Source organism: Arachis hypogaea, chromosome 6, assembly GCF_003086295.3.
Source record: "Arachis hypogaea cultivar Tifrunner chromosome 6, arahy.Tifrunner.gnm2.J5K5, whole genome shotgun sequence".
Lineage (NCBI taxonomy): Eukaryota > Viridiplantae > Streptophyta > Magnoliopsida > Fabales > Fabaceae > Arachis > Arachis hypogaea.
Genome location: NC_092041.1, coordinates 111,643,729 through 111,659,264, shown reverse-complemented (window position 1 = coordinate 111,659,264; position 15,536 = coordinate 111,643,729). Strand labels below are relative to the sequence as shown.

Genomic DNA, 15,536 nt, shown 5'->3' with positions numbered 1-15,536 from the left:
CGTACATACCTCATTTTCAACTCCAATATAAAAACATTTATGTATGTATAATATTTATTTATTGAATATTTTATCGAGTACTTGTATATATAACATTAATCTATTAAAAACAAGAAAAAAGTAAATACTTGGATTTAGATTAAATTTTCTTAGATTCTCTTTCATATGTGATATGTAGCATTAATTTATTCAAAACAAGGAAGACTAAATAACTGGATGTGGATTAAATTTTCTTATATATTTTTTTTTCATAAAAATCTCCATTTTTATTTGGGGAGGGTAATTAACTATTTAGTCATGTGTTAATTATGTAAATAATGTTAAGGATTTTATTCTGTTTATTGGTGATATTTTTGTGCATGTTAAAGAAATCATTTACATGTAACCCATATTTGTAGATTCTGATCACGAGTTTTTCTATTGAAATGCCGTCTCAAAAAGGAAGGTGAATAAGGAATAATAATTATTACATGATCTCTGCACTCTACTCTTCATGATTCATGAACACACAAAAAGTCAAAAATGGATTGTGGTTCATGAAAGGAAAAGGAAAAAGGAAAATGGATGAATCATGAGTGACGAATATATGAGATTCTTTTCCTTTCTTATTGTAGATGATAAATTTATTGATTTAATTATTCATTTAGGATAAATTGAATCATACAATGAAATAAGTAAAATATTGTCCGATTATAATAGCATAATAAAAATATAACAAAATAAATCCAATTCTCCAAAAATATTTTGGTTAACATACAAGGTTTTGTGTGTATTTGATAGAAAAGTTTGAAAGGAGAGAAAAGAATATTTTATATTATTTTCTAACTAACTAATCTAACCATAATTCATTAACTACAATTTCTAATCAGTACAAGTTTGGTAACATTTTTATCTTAAATAAATTTAAGTGTGCGTATAAAATTATCTTTATTAATTATAAAAAATATTCAAAAAATAATAAACGTTTAAAATTATTTTAATTTATATTATTTTATTTTACAATATTGTTATTTCTTTTATATTTTATGATATCATTTGTTTCTGTGGTAAAATTAATTTATATATTAAGATAATCTTTTGATATTTTATAGGAAATGTATAATGGTGGGACAGTGAAACATTGAACTTGTATCAATTTTTCTGGAAGAGTGAACAGAGATTTACCATTTTAGTTTTGTGCTGAATTGATCAATATGTGTATTAGAAAGAGGATGGTATAATATACTTTAGGAAGCTATTTTGGTATGGCAATGTATCTAACGGAATGTGATGTTTTTCTCATTTTGACCATAGAGATATAATATAAATTAATGTGAACGATCAAAATTTTGATAAACTACTTTGAGTGTACGTGAAAACCAGAAGTTCACAGTAGATTTGCAACGGGTTTTATAGTTGACAAGTATATACACGCACATAATGTCGCTTCTATCCATGACCCATATGCGATAAAAAGATAGACGTGTGAATGTATAATCTTTAAGCGAAGCCCTTTTGTTGGGTTAACTAAACATATCATCATCATTATTAAAAAATTGTTTTCCATTTTATATACATCAAATTCCCCCTATCCCTCCTAACATCTATCCTTCTTTGTTTCTTAAATTAATCAACTCTTAATTTCACAAATTAAAATCATATTACATTAAATTTAGTTGGTATTAGGAAAAAAAATTAAACTAAAAGAAATCAATGACTAAACGAAAACCATTTGAATTCTAATTAATTGGATATAAATCAAAGCAGCCAATTACAAATTTTAACATTTATATTTATAAATTAAAATAGTATTTAATTGTAAACTATAATTGAGTGTATAATAATAAATTATTTGTTTAATTTATTAATTTTAGATATCAATATTTTAAAAATAACTGTAAAAATTTATCACTAAAAGTAATATGATACCCTGATCCAATACTAAGACCCAGGTCTAAGTAAAAGGTCCAACCCAAAGGTTGGCCCTCACTCGACACTGACATTCTCTCAAGAAGTCAGATCCAACGACGACTTGCTCTAAAGAAGTCGGGATATCAGATTAGCTGGCAGATAGCACACATTCAAATAAATAACTGCCCCAAAAATCTCTCAACCTACTTTCAGGAGCCATATCTCAACTTCCTTAAGATAAAGGGACGGTTATCCACCTAAAAAGGTGGAACTACTCCAACGGTGGTTATTGGTTCACCACTATAAATACACTGACACCCCTCAGGTATCTCTAAGTTCCAATACTCTTTAAACTTGCTTAGACCCTTGCTGACTTAGGTATCGGAGTGTTTTTGCAGGTACCACCCCCCATTTCTCTCATACATACAAGTCGGAGGGAGGCTCCCAGATGCTAACTCATTCGAAGGCTTCCTCCTTCAGACGATTGGGCCAACCCAATGAGTCCAACCCACTAATCTCCAGTTACCCATCATAACATTGGCGCCATTGTCGGGGACCCAAGAGATCAACCAGTAATGGCGGATGACTCACACAAAGATGGCCACATAGCGTCCGATTCCGAGCAGGAAAATCAGGACGTGGGAAACAATAATGAGGATATTGACCTTCATCAAGGGGTGACCAATCAACATAGAGAAGGCACCTCAGGGTTGAAAAACCCGAAGACAAACTCCTCTGAAGGGCACGAATCAGGAAAAGAGGGACAACCCCACACTGCTGATTTCATGGGATTGTTCCACGGCCACCAAGGGCGCCTGGAACAGTTGGAACAAGAGTTGGAACGACAGCGAAAGGCAGAGAGAAACTTGAGGAATGAGATAGAGCGACGAAAAGAGCTAGAAGAAAAGCTCTTAAGGCTGGAGTCTGCTCTCAAAAATCGAAGCTCCCGCAGTGACCGATAAGATTCTCGTTTGGGGGGAGAAGATCCATTCAGCGAGGACATTATGAGGGCAAAAGTTCCAAGGAACTTTAAAAGCCCCGACATGGACCTCTACGATGGAACCACTGATCCAAAGCATCGTTTAAGCAATTTTAAAAGTCGGATGTACCTAGCCGACACTTCAGATGCTACTCGCTGCAAGGCTTTTCCGACAACCTTGACGAAAGCAGCGATGAAGTGGTTCGATAGTCTTCCTCCGAAGTCGGTCACCAGTTTCAACGACCTCTCACGAAAGTTCCTGATGCGATTCTCCATCCAGAAGGACAAAGTAAAGCACGCGCCAAGCCTCCTGGGAGTAAAACAAGAGGTTAGAGAACCTTTGAAAAGGTTCAATAAAGCGTGCTTGGAGATCCAAGACCTGCCCACGGAGGTAGTGATTATGGGCCTAGTAGATGGACTTCGAGAAGGTCCCTTCTCCCAGTCCATATCGAAAAGGCATCCGACCTCCCTAAGTGATGTACAGCAGAGAGCTGAGAGGTACATCAACATGGAGGAAAATGCCAGACTTCGAGAGCTGAGCTAGCGACCTGGGCACTCTCACTCATCAAAAGAGAAGGAAAGAGAGCCCAAGAAAAAAGAAGAAGTCGGCCCTGAAAGGCCTATGAGATATCACTCTTATACTCCTCTACGAGTTTTTCTAGTTGATATCTACAGGAAAATTTGCCATACTGAAAGGCTACCACCCCCTAGGCCCATCAAAAATAAAAAGGGGGCGAGTCGTGGCGACTACTGTGAGTACCATAAGATATATGGTCACTCAACGAATGATTGTTACGACCTTAAAAATGTGATAGAAAAGCTGGCTAGAGAAGGTCGGCTTGATAGATATCTTATGGAAAGGTCGGACCATCATGGAAAAAGGAAGCGAGATGATGAGGACCGAAGAGATCCACCACCACAAACCCCGGAAAGGCATATACACATGATCTCGGGAGGATTTGGTGGAGGTGGCCTCACAAAGTCGTCTCGCAAGAGACACTTGAAGGAAGTCTATCAGGTCAAAGGCGAAGCTCTCGACCTACCAACTATTTTTTTCACTAAAGAAGATGGGCAAGGAATCATTCCTGGACATGATGATCCAGTTGTGATAACTATGATCTTTGCCAACGCCCATCTTCACAGAACCTTGGTAGATCAGGGAAGCTCAGCCGACATCCTCTTCAAACCAACATTTGATAAGATGGGATTGGATGAAAAGGAATTAAGAGCTTACCCTGACCCCTTGTATGGGCTGGAGGATACACCAATAAAATCACTAGGATTCATACCCCTTCATACAACTTTTAGAAATGAGGCAAAATCCAAAACTCTGAGCATCGACTTTATAATCGTCGATGTGGGGTCAACCTACAATGCCTTAATCGGCCGAACTACCCTAAATCGGCTCGGAGCAGTGGTATCCACTCCCCACCTTTGCATGAAATTCTCAACATCAGAGAGAATAGCAACCATTAGAGGAAACCAGAAGTTGGCAAGAAAATGCTACAATGAAAGCTTGAACCTGAGAAGAAAAGGCAAGGAGGTACACACAATTGAGCTCGGAGGAGTCAGAGCTAAGGAGGAGCTGCGACCACAACCGGGGGGAAAGACTGAAGAGGTACAGGTTGGAGAAGAGGAAGGAAAAAAATACCAACATAGGAGCCAACCTGGAAGAAGATTTGAAGAAGAAGTTTATAAGGCTCCTACAAGAGAATTCCGACCTCTTCGCTTGGAAAGCCTCCGACATGCCAGGGATAGATCCCGAACTCATGTCGCACAAACTATCAGTATACCCCGATTCGCGACCTGTTCAGCAAAGAAGAAGGAAGCTCGGACCTGAACGAGCCTAAGTAGTGGAAGAACAGGTACAAGCCCTTCTAGAAGCCAAGTTCATCAAAGAGGTCAAATATCCGGCATGGCTAGCAAATGTGGTGCTAGTCAAAAAATAAAACGGCAAGTGGAGGATGTGCGTCGATTACACCGACCTGAACAAGGCGTGTCCTAAAGACCCATATCCACTTCCAAGCATTGATACCCTAGTAGACTCCAGCTCAGGGTATCAGTACTTGTCGTTTATGGATGCATACTCGGGGTACAATCAAATCCCGATGTACAAGCCGGATCAAGAAAAAACATCATTCATCACTCCCAGGGCAAACTATTGCTATGTGGTCATGCCCTTTGGACTGAAAAATGCTGGGGCCACATATCAAAGGCTGATGAACAAGGTGTTCGCACCTTACCTTGGGGGATTAATGGAAGTCTATGTAGACGACATACTAGTAAAAACTAAGGATGAAACCAACCTCTTGGCTGACCTTTCGCAAGTTTTCAGCACCATAAGGATGCATGGGATGAGATTAAATCCTGCAAAATGTACCTTCGCGGTGGAGGTAGAAAAGTTTCTAGGATTCATGCTTACACAAAGGGAAATCGAAGCCAATCCTGACAAGTGTAAAGTAGTCTTAGAAATGAAAAGTCCGACTTGCCTAAAGGAGATCCAGCAGCTGAACGGCCGACTTGCTACACTCTCTAGGTTCTTGGCAGGATCAGCATTAAGATCCCTACCACTCTTCTTTCTACTAAGAAAAGGATGCCAATTCGAATGTACTCCTGAGTGCGAAGAAGCATTTCAGGAATTCAAAAGGTTTTTAAGCCAACCTCCCATTCTGACCCGACCTAAAGTTGGGGAAGAACTCGTCCTGTATTTGTCCGTAGCAGACAAAGCTGTAGCATCAGCTCTAATACGGGAAGACAAGGTCGGGAAGCATCCTGTATACTTCACTAGCAAAGTCCTACAAGGCCCTGAATTAAGGTATAAAAAACTTGAGAAGTTTGCATATGCCTTAATAGTAGCCTCTCGGAGACTACGGCCTTATTTTCAAGCTCATACAATAAGAGTTCGAACGAACCAGCCCATGAAGCAAATCATTCAGAAAACGGATATTGCGGGAATAATGGTTCAATGGGCTATAGAGCTATCCGAGTTCGACCTCGAGTACGAAACTCGAACGGTAATAAAAGCTCAATGCCTTACTGATTTCGTGGCAGAATATGCAGGAGACCAAGAGGAAGCCTCCACGACATGGGAGCTATACGTGGATGGATCCTTCAATAAAGTCGGAAGTGGTGCAGGTATAATCCTAGTTAACTAGGAGGGAACTCAAGTGGAAGTCTCCCTCAAATTTGAATTTCCAGCTTCTAATAATCAGGCAGAGTATGAAGCCTTGATTGCAGGGTTAAAATTGGCAGAAGAAGTCGGCGCAACAAAGGTAGTTGTGTTCAGCGACTCCCAGGTGGTGATCTCTCAAATAAATGGAGAGTATCAGCTAAAGATCCCAATATGAAAAGGTACTTGGACAAAACCTTAGAGTACCTTGGACGATTTGCTGAGACCGAGGTCAAGCACATAAATTGGGATCTCAACAGCAGAGCAGATGCCCTTTCCAAGCTAGCAAGTACCAAATCAGAGGAGAATAATAGAAGCCTGATCCAAGAAACTCTCCAAGAACCCTCTGTCTCAAAGGCAGAAGTCAAACAAGATATCCTTGAAGTATACAGATTGGACCTCGGATGGATGAACCCACTAGTCGAATATTTGAAATTCGACATCCTACCAAAAGGGGAAAAAGAGGCCAAGAAAATCTGGAAGGATGCACAAAATTACACCTTGGTGAAAAATATCCTCTATAAAAGGGAGATATCAACACCATTATTAAAGTGCGTCCCGACCTCAAGGACAACAGAAGTCTTAGAAGAAGTCCACAATGGTATCTGCAGAAATCATCTCGGAGCGAGGTCCCTGGCTAGAAAAGTCATCCGAGCCGGGTTCTACTAGCCGACTTTGCAGAAAGATGCTACCGAGTTCGTAAAGAAGTGTCAGCCATACCAAATGCATGCAAACTTCCACGTCGCTCGCTCCCCCCGATGAGCTCATAAGTATAACTTCTCCAAGGCCTTTTGTGAAATGGGGATTGAACCTATTAGGACCCTTCCCCCAAGCACTTGGACAAGTAAAATACTTAATAGTGGGAGTAGACTATTTCACAAAATGGATCGAAGCAGAACCATTGGCCACCATCATCGCCCAGAGAAGTCGGAAATTCCTCTACAAGAACATTATCACAAGGTATGGGGTACCTTACTCCATTACCACTGATAATGGTACTCAGTTCATCGACTCTACCTTCAGAAACCTGGTAGCCAGTATGAAGATCAAGCATCAATTGACCTCGGTAAAACATCCACAAGTGAATGGACAAGTCGAGGCAGCCAACAAGGTTATACTGGCAGGGTTGAAGAAAAGGTTGCAAGATTCAAAAAGAAGTCTGGGCTGAAGAACTCCCTCAAGTACTATGAGCTTATCGGACTACACCTCAGTCTGCCATAGGGGAAACACCCTTCTGACTTGTTTATGGCATAGAAGCCATGATACCAGTTGAAATCAACGAGCAAAGTCCAAGGGTAAGCTTCTACGACGAGGTTGGAAACATACAGGGGCACAAAGAAGAACTCAAGCTACTCACCGAAGTCCGAGAACAAGCCCAGATAAGAGAAGCAGCACTAAAGCAAAGGATGACAAATATATACAACAAAAAAGTCATTCGAAGAAGCTTCGCCCCAGATGACTTGATCAGAAACGACATAGGAGTTAACAAATCTGGGAATGGAAAGCTTGCTGCCAACTAGAAAGGACCATACAAAATTAAAGAGATCCTAGGAAAAGGCTACTACAAGGTGATCGACTTGAACGACACCGAATTACCTAGGTCGTGGCATGCTTGTAACATGAAAAGGTACTATAGTTAGAAGCGAACTCCATTCCCTGATGTACTCTTTTTCCCGACTTCATGGTTTTTTTCCAAAAATAAAAGGGTTTTCCTGAAGGGGTTTTAACGAGGCATCAAAATGGGGGACTAAGGGGCGACAATTTTCCAAACCTCTTAGTAGCAAAAAGTACCTTTGTAAATAAATAAAGATCTTTTTTTTCACATCTCTTTGTAAATTCCTTTTACGTTATTGTCACTCTTTCTACGAAACGCGCCGATTTGAGCTCGACAAAACGTAAAAATCCCATGAACCGACCTAGAAGGTCATTAGGATAAAACGACGAGGTACAAGTCGGTGTAAAGAGGCTATAAAAGTAGATCATGTAAACTCGGGTACGCAACAACTAACAAGTCGGAAAATCCGAGAAAAATCGAAATGCATCACGAAAATAGCCTAAGTTATGAAAAATACAAATAAGAAAAATTTGAATTCATAAGAAATACCAAAAAGAGACAAAAAGATAAACCAGCAACAAAGGCAAAAGCTGTCTAGAGTCTTTGGAAAATTTGAAAAAATAAACTTAGACAAAAGCCTGCCTAGATAAAGTTTTTCTCAAAAGCAAAAAAGATAAAAAAGGGTTTTTTTTTTTTATGGAAAACCTAGCGAAGAAAAAATTGCAGAAAACATGCGCGAACCAAATTAATCTTAAACCCCTTATCCAAAAAAGGGGGACAATAATTGAGGCGCTTTTGTTAACGGCCATAAAAGGCCAGAAAGTGTTAAGAACAAACAACCACAAAAACAATAAGTAAAATTGTTCAAAAAACAAGGGGCCCACAAGCCGGGCCCCCAAATAGCCAAATATCAATTAGATGGAAAGATCAGTACCGCTAGAAGGAAGATCAGTAGGGAGGGAAGTCGGAGTAGCAGCAGGGGAGGATGGAGCAGTTTCTTCAGGAGCTAGAGTAGGAACCTCTGAAGAACTCGGAAGGTATCCATCTTGACGCTCCTCACGAGGAGGAGATTCTATTATCCTCTGCCTGCGAGTATTCAAGTCGGAGTCAGTCTCAGGTCGGGGAGGGTAGACAATGGCCCCATCAACTACAATCTTGTCGAGGTCAAGAGGAGAAAGATCCAGGTCAGGGGCAATGGCCCCAACTTGCTCCTTAAAAACCCTCCAAGCCTCCTCTGCACCCTCAGCCACTGAATCCTCCAGGTCCTGGAAAGCCTCCCGACATCCTGACAGCTCCTTCTTCAAATCAAGATTCTCCCCATAAAGCCTGATATAGTTCTGCTCCGCCTTCTCCTTAAGGCCCTCCGCCATGACACATTGGCCCATCAACCTCTTCTCCCTCTCCTAGAGATGATCCTTTTCCTCCTTTAGCTCGCCGACCTCCTCTTTAAGCCTCTTCTCTTCTTCTTGATAAAGGAAGATCCTCCCCTCTAGCTCCTCAACATTTTGGGTAGAACCCAAACAGTTAAGGGGAGTCTTCTCCAAAATATCAAGAAGTTTGGTAGATACTCCCGTCGCATGGACACTCCCCTGGACCAGAATGTTAAGATGGTTTCAAACGGAAATATCATCTATATTTATTCGAGTATGAGGATAAATGTGATTCCGAACGAATTGGGGGCCATTAAATTTAGCCTCCCCATCAAGAGAAGAGCCAGACTCTGAAATCTTGCGCTTCTTCTCCTCTGGTTCAAGGGAAGATCGGGGCGGAGGAGGAGGAAGAGAAGAAGCAGAAGAAGAGGATATCATAATAGGACGAGAAGAGGTCCCCAAGTTGCAAGGAAGAGGGGGAGGAGGAGGAGAAAGAGTGCCAGCGGCCCTGGCAGCGTCAACTCAGGCCCGAGACCTCTTCTTGGCATCTTGGGCCTTCTGGTAGGAGGAATTGGAATTCTTCTTCACCATATCTATAAAAAGGAAAAATAAAAGAATCAATCTGCAAGTCGGAAACAAAGATCTCAAAGTCCAAAGCAACAAAAACAAGTCAATAACGAATCTACCTATTTGGGTCCGAACAAAGCTTGGAGACCCTTGAAGGAACTTCTTTGTGTCCAGATAAAGGGCCCTTCCCCAAACCTCTCGGAAGAACCCCACAACAGCCGCCTCAGCCTCATCCAGGTCATCCAGACCATACTTCTCCACAGGAGAGGCCTCTAACCAATAAAGGGGAAACCGAGGAAAAGAATTTTGGTCCAGGAAAAAGGGGTGGTGACCTTCTACGGCTTGAACTTTAAAGAAAATTTTTTTAAAGTCATGAAAAGATTCATCAAAAAGGTTGAAAACTCTCCGACCTTGAATGGCCCGGAAAGATACCCACTGTCGTTTATTATTTTGCCCACTAAAGGGCTTGGTCATATGAAAAAGAAAGAAGAAAATCTTCAAAGAAGTCGAAAAATCTAATTCTCGACTAACAAGTTGATAAATTTTCATGAAACCCCAAGAGTTGGGATGAAGTTGGGTAGGAGCAACACGGCAATGAGACAACACAGCTATTTCAAAGTCAGAAAATGGCAGAAGAACACTCAAACGGGTAAACAAACAATCGTACATAAAAAAGAAAGGAGGGTCAGCGTTAGTAGCTTTCCCAAAGCAAACCCGGTCTTCGGGACCTGGGGCAATCAACTCATACTTAGGCTCATCATCATCAGAGCCACAGATTCTATGGTGGGTGCGGAGGTCGGTAATATAATCTGTGTCTACTAGAGGTTCCTCCCCAAGAACAGTAACATCAACCCACTCAAAAACGGGGGAAGTCATCTTTTCCAAGTAAAAAGAAATAGGAGAAATGGCAACGAGACCTACAAAGGAAAATGGAAAAAGATCAAAAAATAGGGTCTCTAAAAGGCCCAAAGCGGAGACACTAGACCTATCAACAGACTCACTGCGGATGCGCAAAAAACTCCTCTAAATACACAAGATAAAGTATTTAAATAAAAAAGAGAAAGAAAAGTCTAACCTTTGCTAATAAGCGTGAAAGGAAGCAGAAACAGCGGCAGCAATGCACTCCAAGAAGGAAGAAGCTTTCTTTCAGAACAGAGTGTGTAGGCGAAAACTTTTTCAGAAAGAAAATAAAGAAAGAGAGGGAAAAGTATTTATAAACACGTTAGGGGCATAAATGATAAATCGACACGATCGTTAAAGAAACGCACCGTTACCAATGTAACTGTCACCCCACGTGTAAATGCGAAAAGCCCTAACGGACGCGACGTTTGATTAGACGCAACTTTTAGGAATATTTTGAATCATGTCGGTTAAAAAGCCACGTCGGTTCCCATTTCACGTCGGCTACAAGTCCGAGTTAAAATACTTGAATCCAACTCTTAAGGAAAAGAAATCGTACTCGAGTAGGGGCACTGTTCATACCCTGTCCCAATATTAAGGCCCAGGTCTAATTAAAAGGCCCAACCCAAAGGTCGGCCCTCACTCGACACCGATCTTCTCTCAAGAAGTTGGATCCAACGACGACTTGCTCTAAAGAAGTCGGGATATCAGATTAGCTGGCAGATAGCACACATTCAAATAAATAACTATCCCTAAAATCTCTCAACCCACTTCCAGGAGCCATATCTCAACTTCCCTAAGATAAAAAGACGGTTATCCACCTAAAAAAGTGGAACTACTCCAACGGTGGTTATTGGTTCACCACTATAAATACAATGACACCCCTCAGGTATCTCTAAGTTCCAATACTCTTTAAACTTGCTTAGACCCTTGCTGCATCGGAGTGTCTTTGCAAGTACCACCCCCTATTTCTCTCATACATACAAGTCGGACGGAGGCTCCCATACGCTAACCCATTCAAAGGCTTCCTCCTTCAGACGATTGGGCCAACCCAACGAGTCCAGCCCACTAATCTCCGGTTACCCATCGTAACAATAACATATCGTAAACATGACTAAATGAAAATATTATATTCCAATCTCAATAAAGGTTAACAGTTATATCACCGCAAGATGAATAAGTCATTAACTTGCATAAGTGTTAAATCATGGTATTAAAAAAATTGATTTAATTTATTTTATAATAAAAAATTTTTTTATCAAATTTTTAACTACTTTTAATATGAATTCTTATGTTTAAGGTGAATTTTAAATTTGTATCTTTTTAATGTTTTTAAAAAATAACATACATATTTAAATTTTTTACTTTTTTAACTATTAGAAGATCAACCGTTCGTGTACATTATTAGTAAAATGTATAACTTGTTAGGTTTTCATGTCAGTTTTGTGAATTTTTTAATGACATAAGACAATAAAATAGGTTGACTTTAATATTATTAGAATCTAAATATAATTATTCAAGTATGCACCACTAATTATATTAATAAAGAAATTTTGTAAAAAACAAAATATGATTTATATTTTAAATTTTTCGAGTAAATTCATTTCAAAATGTAAGAATTAGACTCAATTACGCTATATTTTTAGATAAAATATAGAATTTCATAACAAAATTAATATCTATTGAGGAAATAAATTTTAGGGGTGGCAAACGAGCATGCCCATCCTGCACCATTCTATCCCGCCAAAAGCCTGCTATTTGGCGGATTAGTCCGTCCTGTCCCATCTATTGAGATGGTCGTAAATTTCTATCTCGCCTTACTTAATGGCGATTTGGCGGGCTAAGTCCGCCAATTCTTTTTTTTCTTTTTAAAAAATATTAAATCATTAAATATCAAAAATATATAATTTCATGAGTATTTCAATAAACTTACAATTTCTAAAGATATAAAAAAATTATAATTTTTAAATTCACAAACTCTAAAGTATTTATAATTCAAAATATCTAATAAACATAATGATCAACCAAGTTTTTAAAACAAAATAATAAAATCATCATTGTTTAAAACTAAACAAATATTATCTGAAATATATAATTAAACATTGTCAAAGTCTCTATTTTATTAATAAGAAATTTTGTAAAAAAAATATTATTTACATTTTCAATTTCTCGAGTAAATTATAACTCAAAGTAAAATGAACAAACCTTCCAAATACAAGCACAAAAGTAATGTTCCAAATTCAATTATCATCTTAAAACCAAAAGTCCGTCTCACCCTGCAAAAACCTACGACATTTGTAGTGAATCAGGAAGTGTGGGTTCGGTGGTTTTTTTTTTATTACAGAGGACTTAAAATTCTAACCCGACCCATCTTTTTTTTTTGAGTTACATGAGCCGGTTTGACGAGTTTCGGCCTGTTTGTCACCCCTAATAAATTTATGGGATAAGTACTGTTTTGGTCCCTAACGTTGAAGGTCAGAATCGAAACCGTCTCTCATCTAATTTTCGATTTAGAATCGTCCTTAATGTTACATTTCATTTTAAAATCGTCTTTTTTAATAAAATTTTTTATAAATGACAAAATTATCCTTTTTTATAAATAGTTATTTTAAATTAAAATATATAAAATTAAAAAAAAAGACACGAGGGGGGAGGGGAGACACGGGGGGGAAGGGGAAAGGACGTGGTGTGGGGGGTGGGGGGAAGGAAAATGGGAAAGGAAGAGGGGGAAGGGGAAGGGGGGAGGGGGATGGCGCCGGCAAAGCTTGGAGCTGCCGTCGCCGTCGCCGTCGCGAGCCAGAGAGAAAGCCTCGGCTTCTGCACCGCCCCGTTCTCGCCACTGCTTCTCGCCGCCTCGCCGCTTTTTCTTCTTGCTTCGATCTCTGTTTCTGCTTCGTCTTCTGCTTCTTTTGGGTTTGCTTGAGTGCTTCTGCTTCTGTATCTTCTGCTTCGTCTTCTAATTTCTACCTCTGTTTGAGTGCTTCTGCTTCTTCTGGGTTCTGCATCTTCTGGGTTCTTCTTCCTTTTCATTATTGTATGTTGATTTGTTGAATCTGGATTTGATTTGTTGAATCTGATTTTGATTTGGTTGATCTGGATTTGATTTGTTGAATCTGATTTTGATTTGTTGAATCTGGATTTGAATAATGAATTTGTTCATCATGATCCCTAATTTCCTAATTTGATTTTGTTGGTTTTGCTCTTGTTATGATTTTTTTATTTCTGCTTCTGCTTCTTGGTTTTGTGCTTGAGCTTTTGCATCTCTTTTGTATTGATTTTTTATGCTTTTTGCTTCTGCTTGTTCTTCTTCATCTACTTCTTCTTCTTCTTCTTCTGTATCTGCTTCTTCTGCATCTGATTTGCTTCTGCTTGTGTTGATTTTTTCTGCTTTCTGCTTCTGCTTGGATTGATTTAGTTATTGAATTTGTTGAATTTGTGATGATTTGTTGAATTTTTGATTATTTGATTTGTTGAATTTTATTTCATTGATGTTGTTATTTTTGGTGGTGGTGGTGGTGGTGGTGGTGGTGATGGAGGAGGAGGAGGAGGTAAAGGTGCTGGTAGTGGTGGGAGTATTTTTGTCCGAAAAAATTAAATGGACGATTTTAATCCCAAAAAAAATCTTAAAGATGATTTTAAATCGACAAATACGATGGGGACGGTTTCGATTCTGACCCTCCTCAACTATCGATGACCTGCCTGAAGTCTTCTTCAGAGAGTACCAGAGTCTGACTTGGCGAGGTTAATTCTTTGTCGTATTAGAGTATTGAGATAGGTTTCATTCAAAGAGAGCGAAGGAAAAAGGCAAGGCTTTATTCGTAGTAATAGTGGGCAGGTCTCATGAGATCTATGTCGGCCGTCGGAATCAAATGAAGGGGTCGAAGGACCATTCGATTCATTAAGGGGCGGGCTCAAAGCCCCTTATCGGATTTAAACCGATGATTTACGCCCTCCATACAGACTGAACCAGGTATGGTTAAAAGCCTTCAATGAGGTGAAGGCACGTATTCGGATTTGACCCTAATGGAAAACAGAGCTCTTTTATCGCGGAATTAGACCTGCTAACTTAATTACGTATTCTTTTTTTAACCCGATCCAGCATTCTCGCAGCTTTTACTCTGTTGCAAGTATGAAGTGAGTTCCGCTTACTACTAGGTTGGATCGAATGTCAGTAAATTCGTTGGCAATATGTCTACGCTGTCTGATCCGGCTTTCCCGATTGGATCAGCTTGGACCTGACCTTGGGAGTTAGATTAACCTTACTCCACTAGTAGCAATAGGCAATAAGCAAAAAAAAGGGATTGGATTCTTATTTTATTAGAGGATGAGCAGAGCTAGTTGCTGTCATTCATACATTGTTCAGCAGGCACCAATGGATCACTCATAACTTGCATATCGGGAACGTGAGGGACCAAAACAGTACTTATCCCTAAATTTATTTATAGTCCTTTTTCTAATTATAATTAATAACAAGACTTAGAAAAAATATTAATGTCATTATTTTTATTAACCAAATCATAATATTAGGTAGTTAATAGTTTTATAAACGAAAATTGTTAAGTAATAACATAAACATTAACAACAGACAAATAATAAAAATTTATAAAAATAATTAATAAATTTTTAATAGTTAATATTATTAGTGAAAAATATTTATTAAAGATATATGATACGATAAGTCATTAATTAATATTTTTAGGTTATATATATTTAAAAAATATTAATGGCCAAATAAATGAATATAAAAAATTTAATTCATAAATAGATGATAAAAGACCATACGATAAAAAAAATTTATAATCACAATAAAATATTTTTGAAGTTTGGCTATCATTAGGAAGAGATGCTAAGCATACAAATAAAGGCAGCAACCAATCACTATAGTGATAACTAATATTCACATGCATGCTATATTAGGATTTAATTTTCATGAAAAAAAAAACAATAAAAACTTGTTTAATATTGTCTTTATTACATATAGCTGGAAAAAACAATAATATTCTTATTATAAATTAAAAATTCTGAAAATGATAAACAGAAAAGAAAATTGTTTCAATAAATTATCCAATGAAAAAAATTTCTGAAAAATACATTGTTGGGATAACT

The 15,536-nt window shown here is 38.5% G+C and overlaps 1 protein-coding gene across 1 annotated transcript; it reads left to right on the top strand.

The window, feature by feature from the left end:
• Window positions 1–2,993: 2,993 nt before the first annotated feature.
• On the top strand, window positions 2,994–3,413 carry LOC140173770 (uncharacterized). Its single transcript, XM_072198349.1, has one exon. It carries the CDS (start codon window positions 2,994–2,996, stop codon window positions 3,411–3,413), a length of 420 nt encoding a protein of 139 aa, XP_072054450.1.
• Window positions 3,414–15,536: the final 12,123 nt, after the last annotated feature.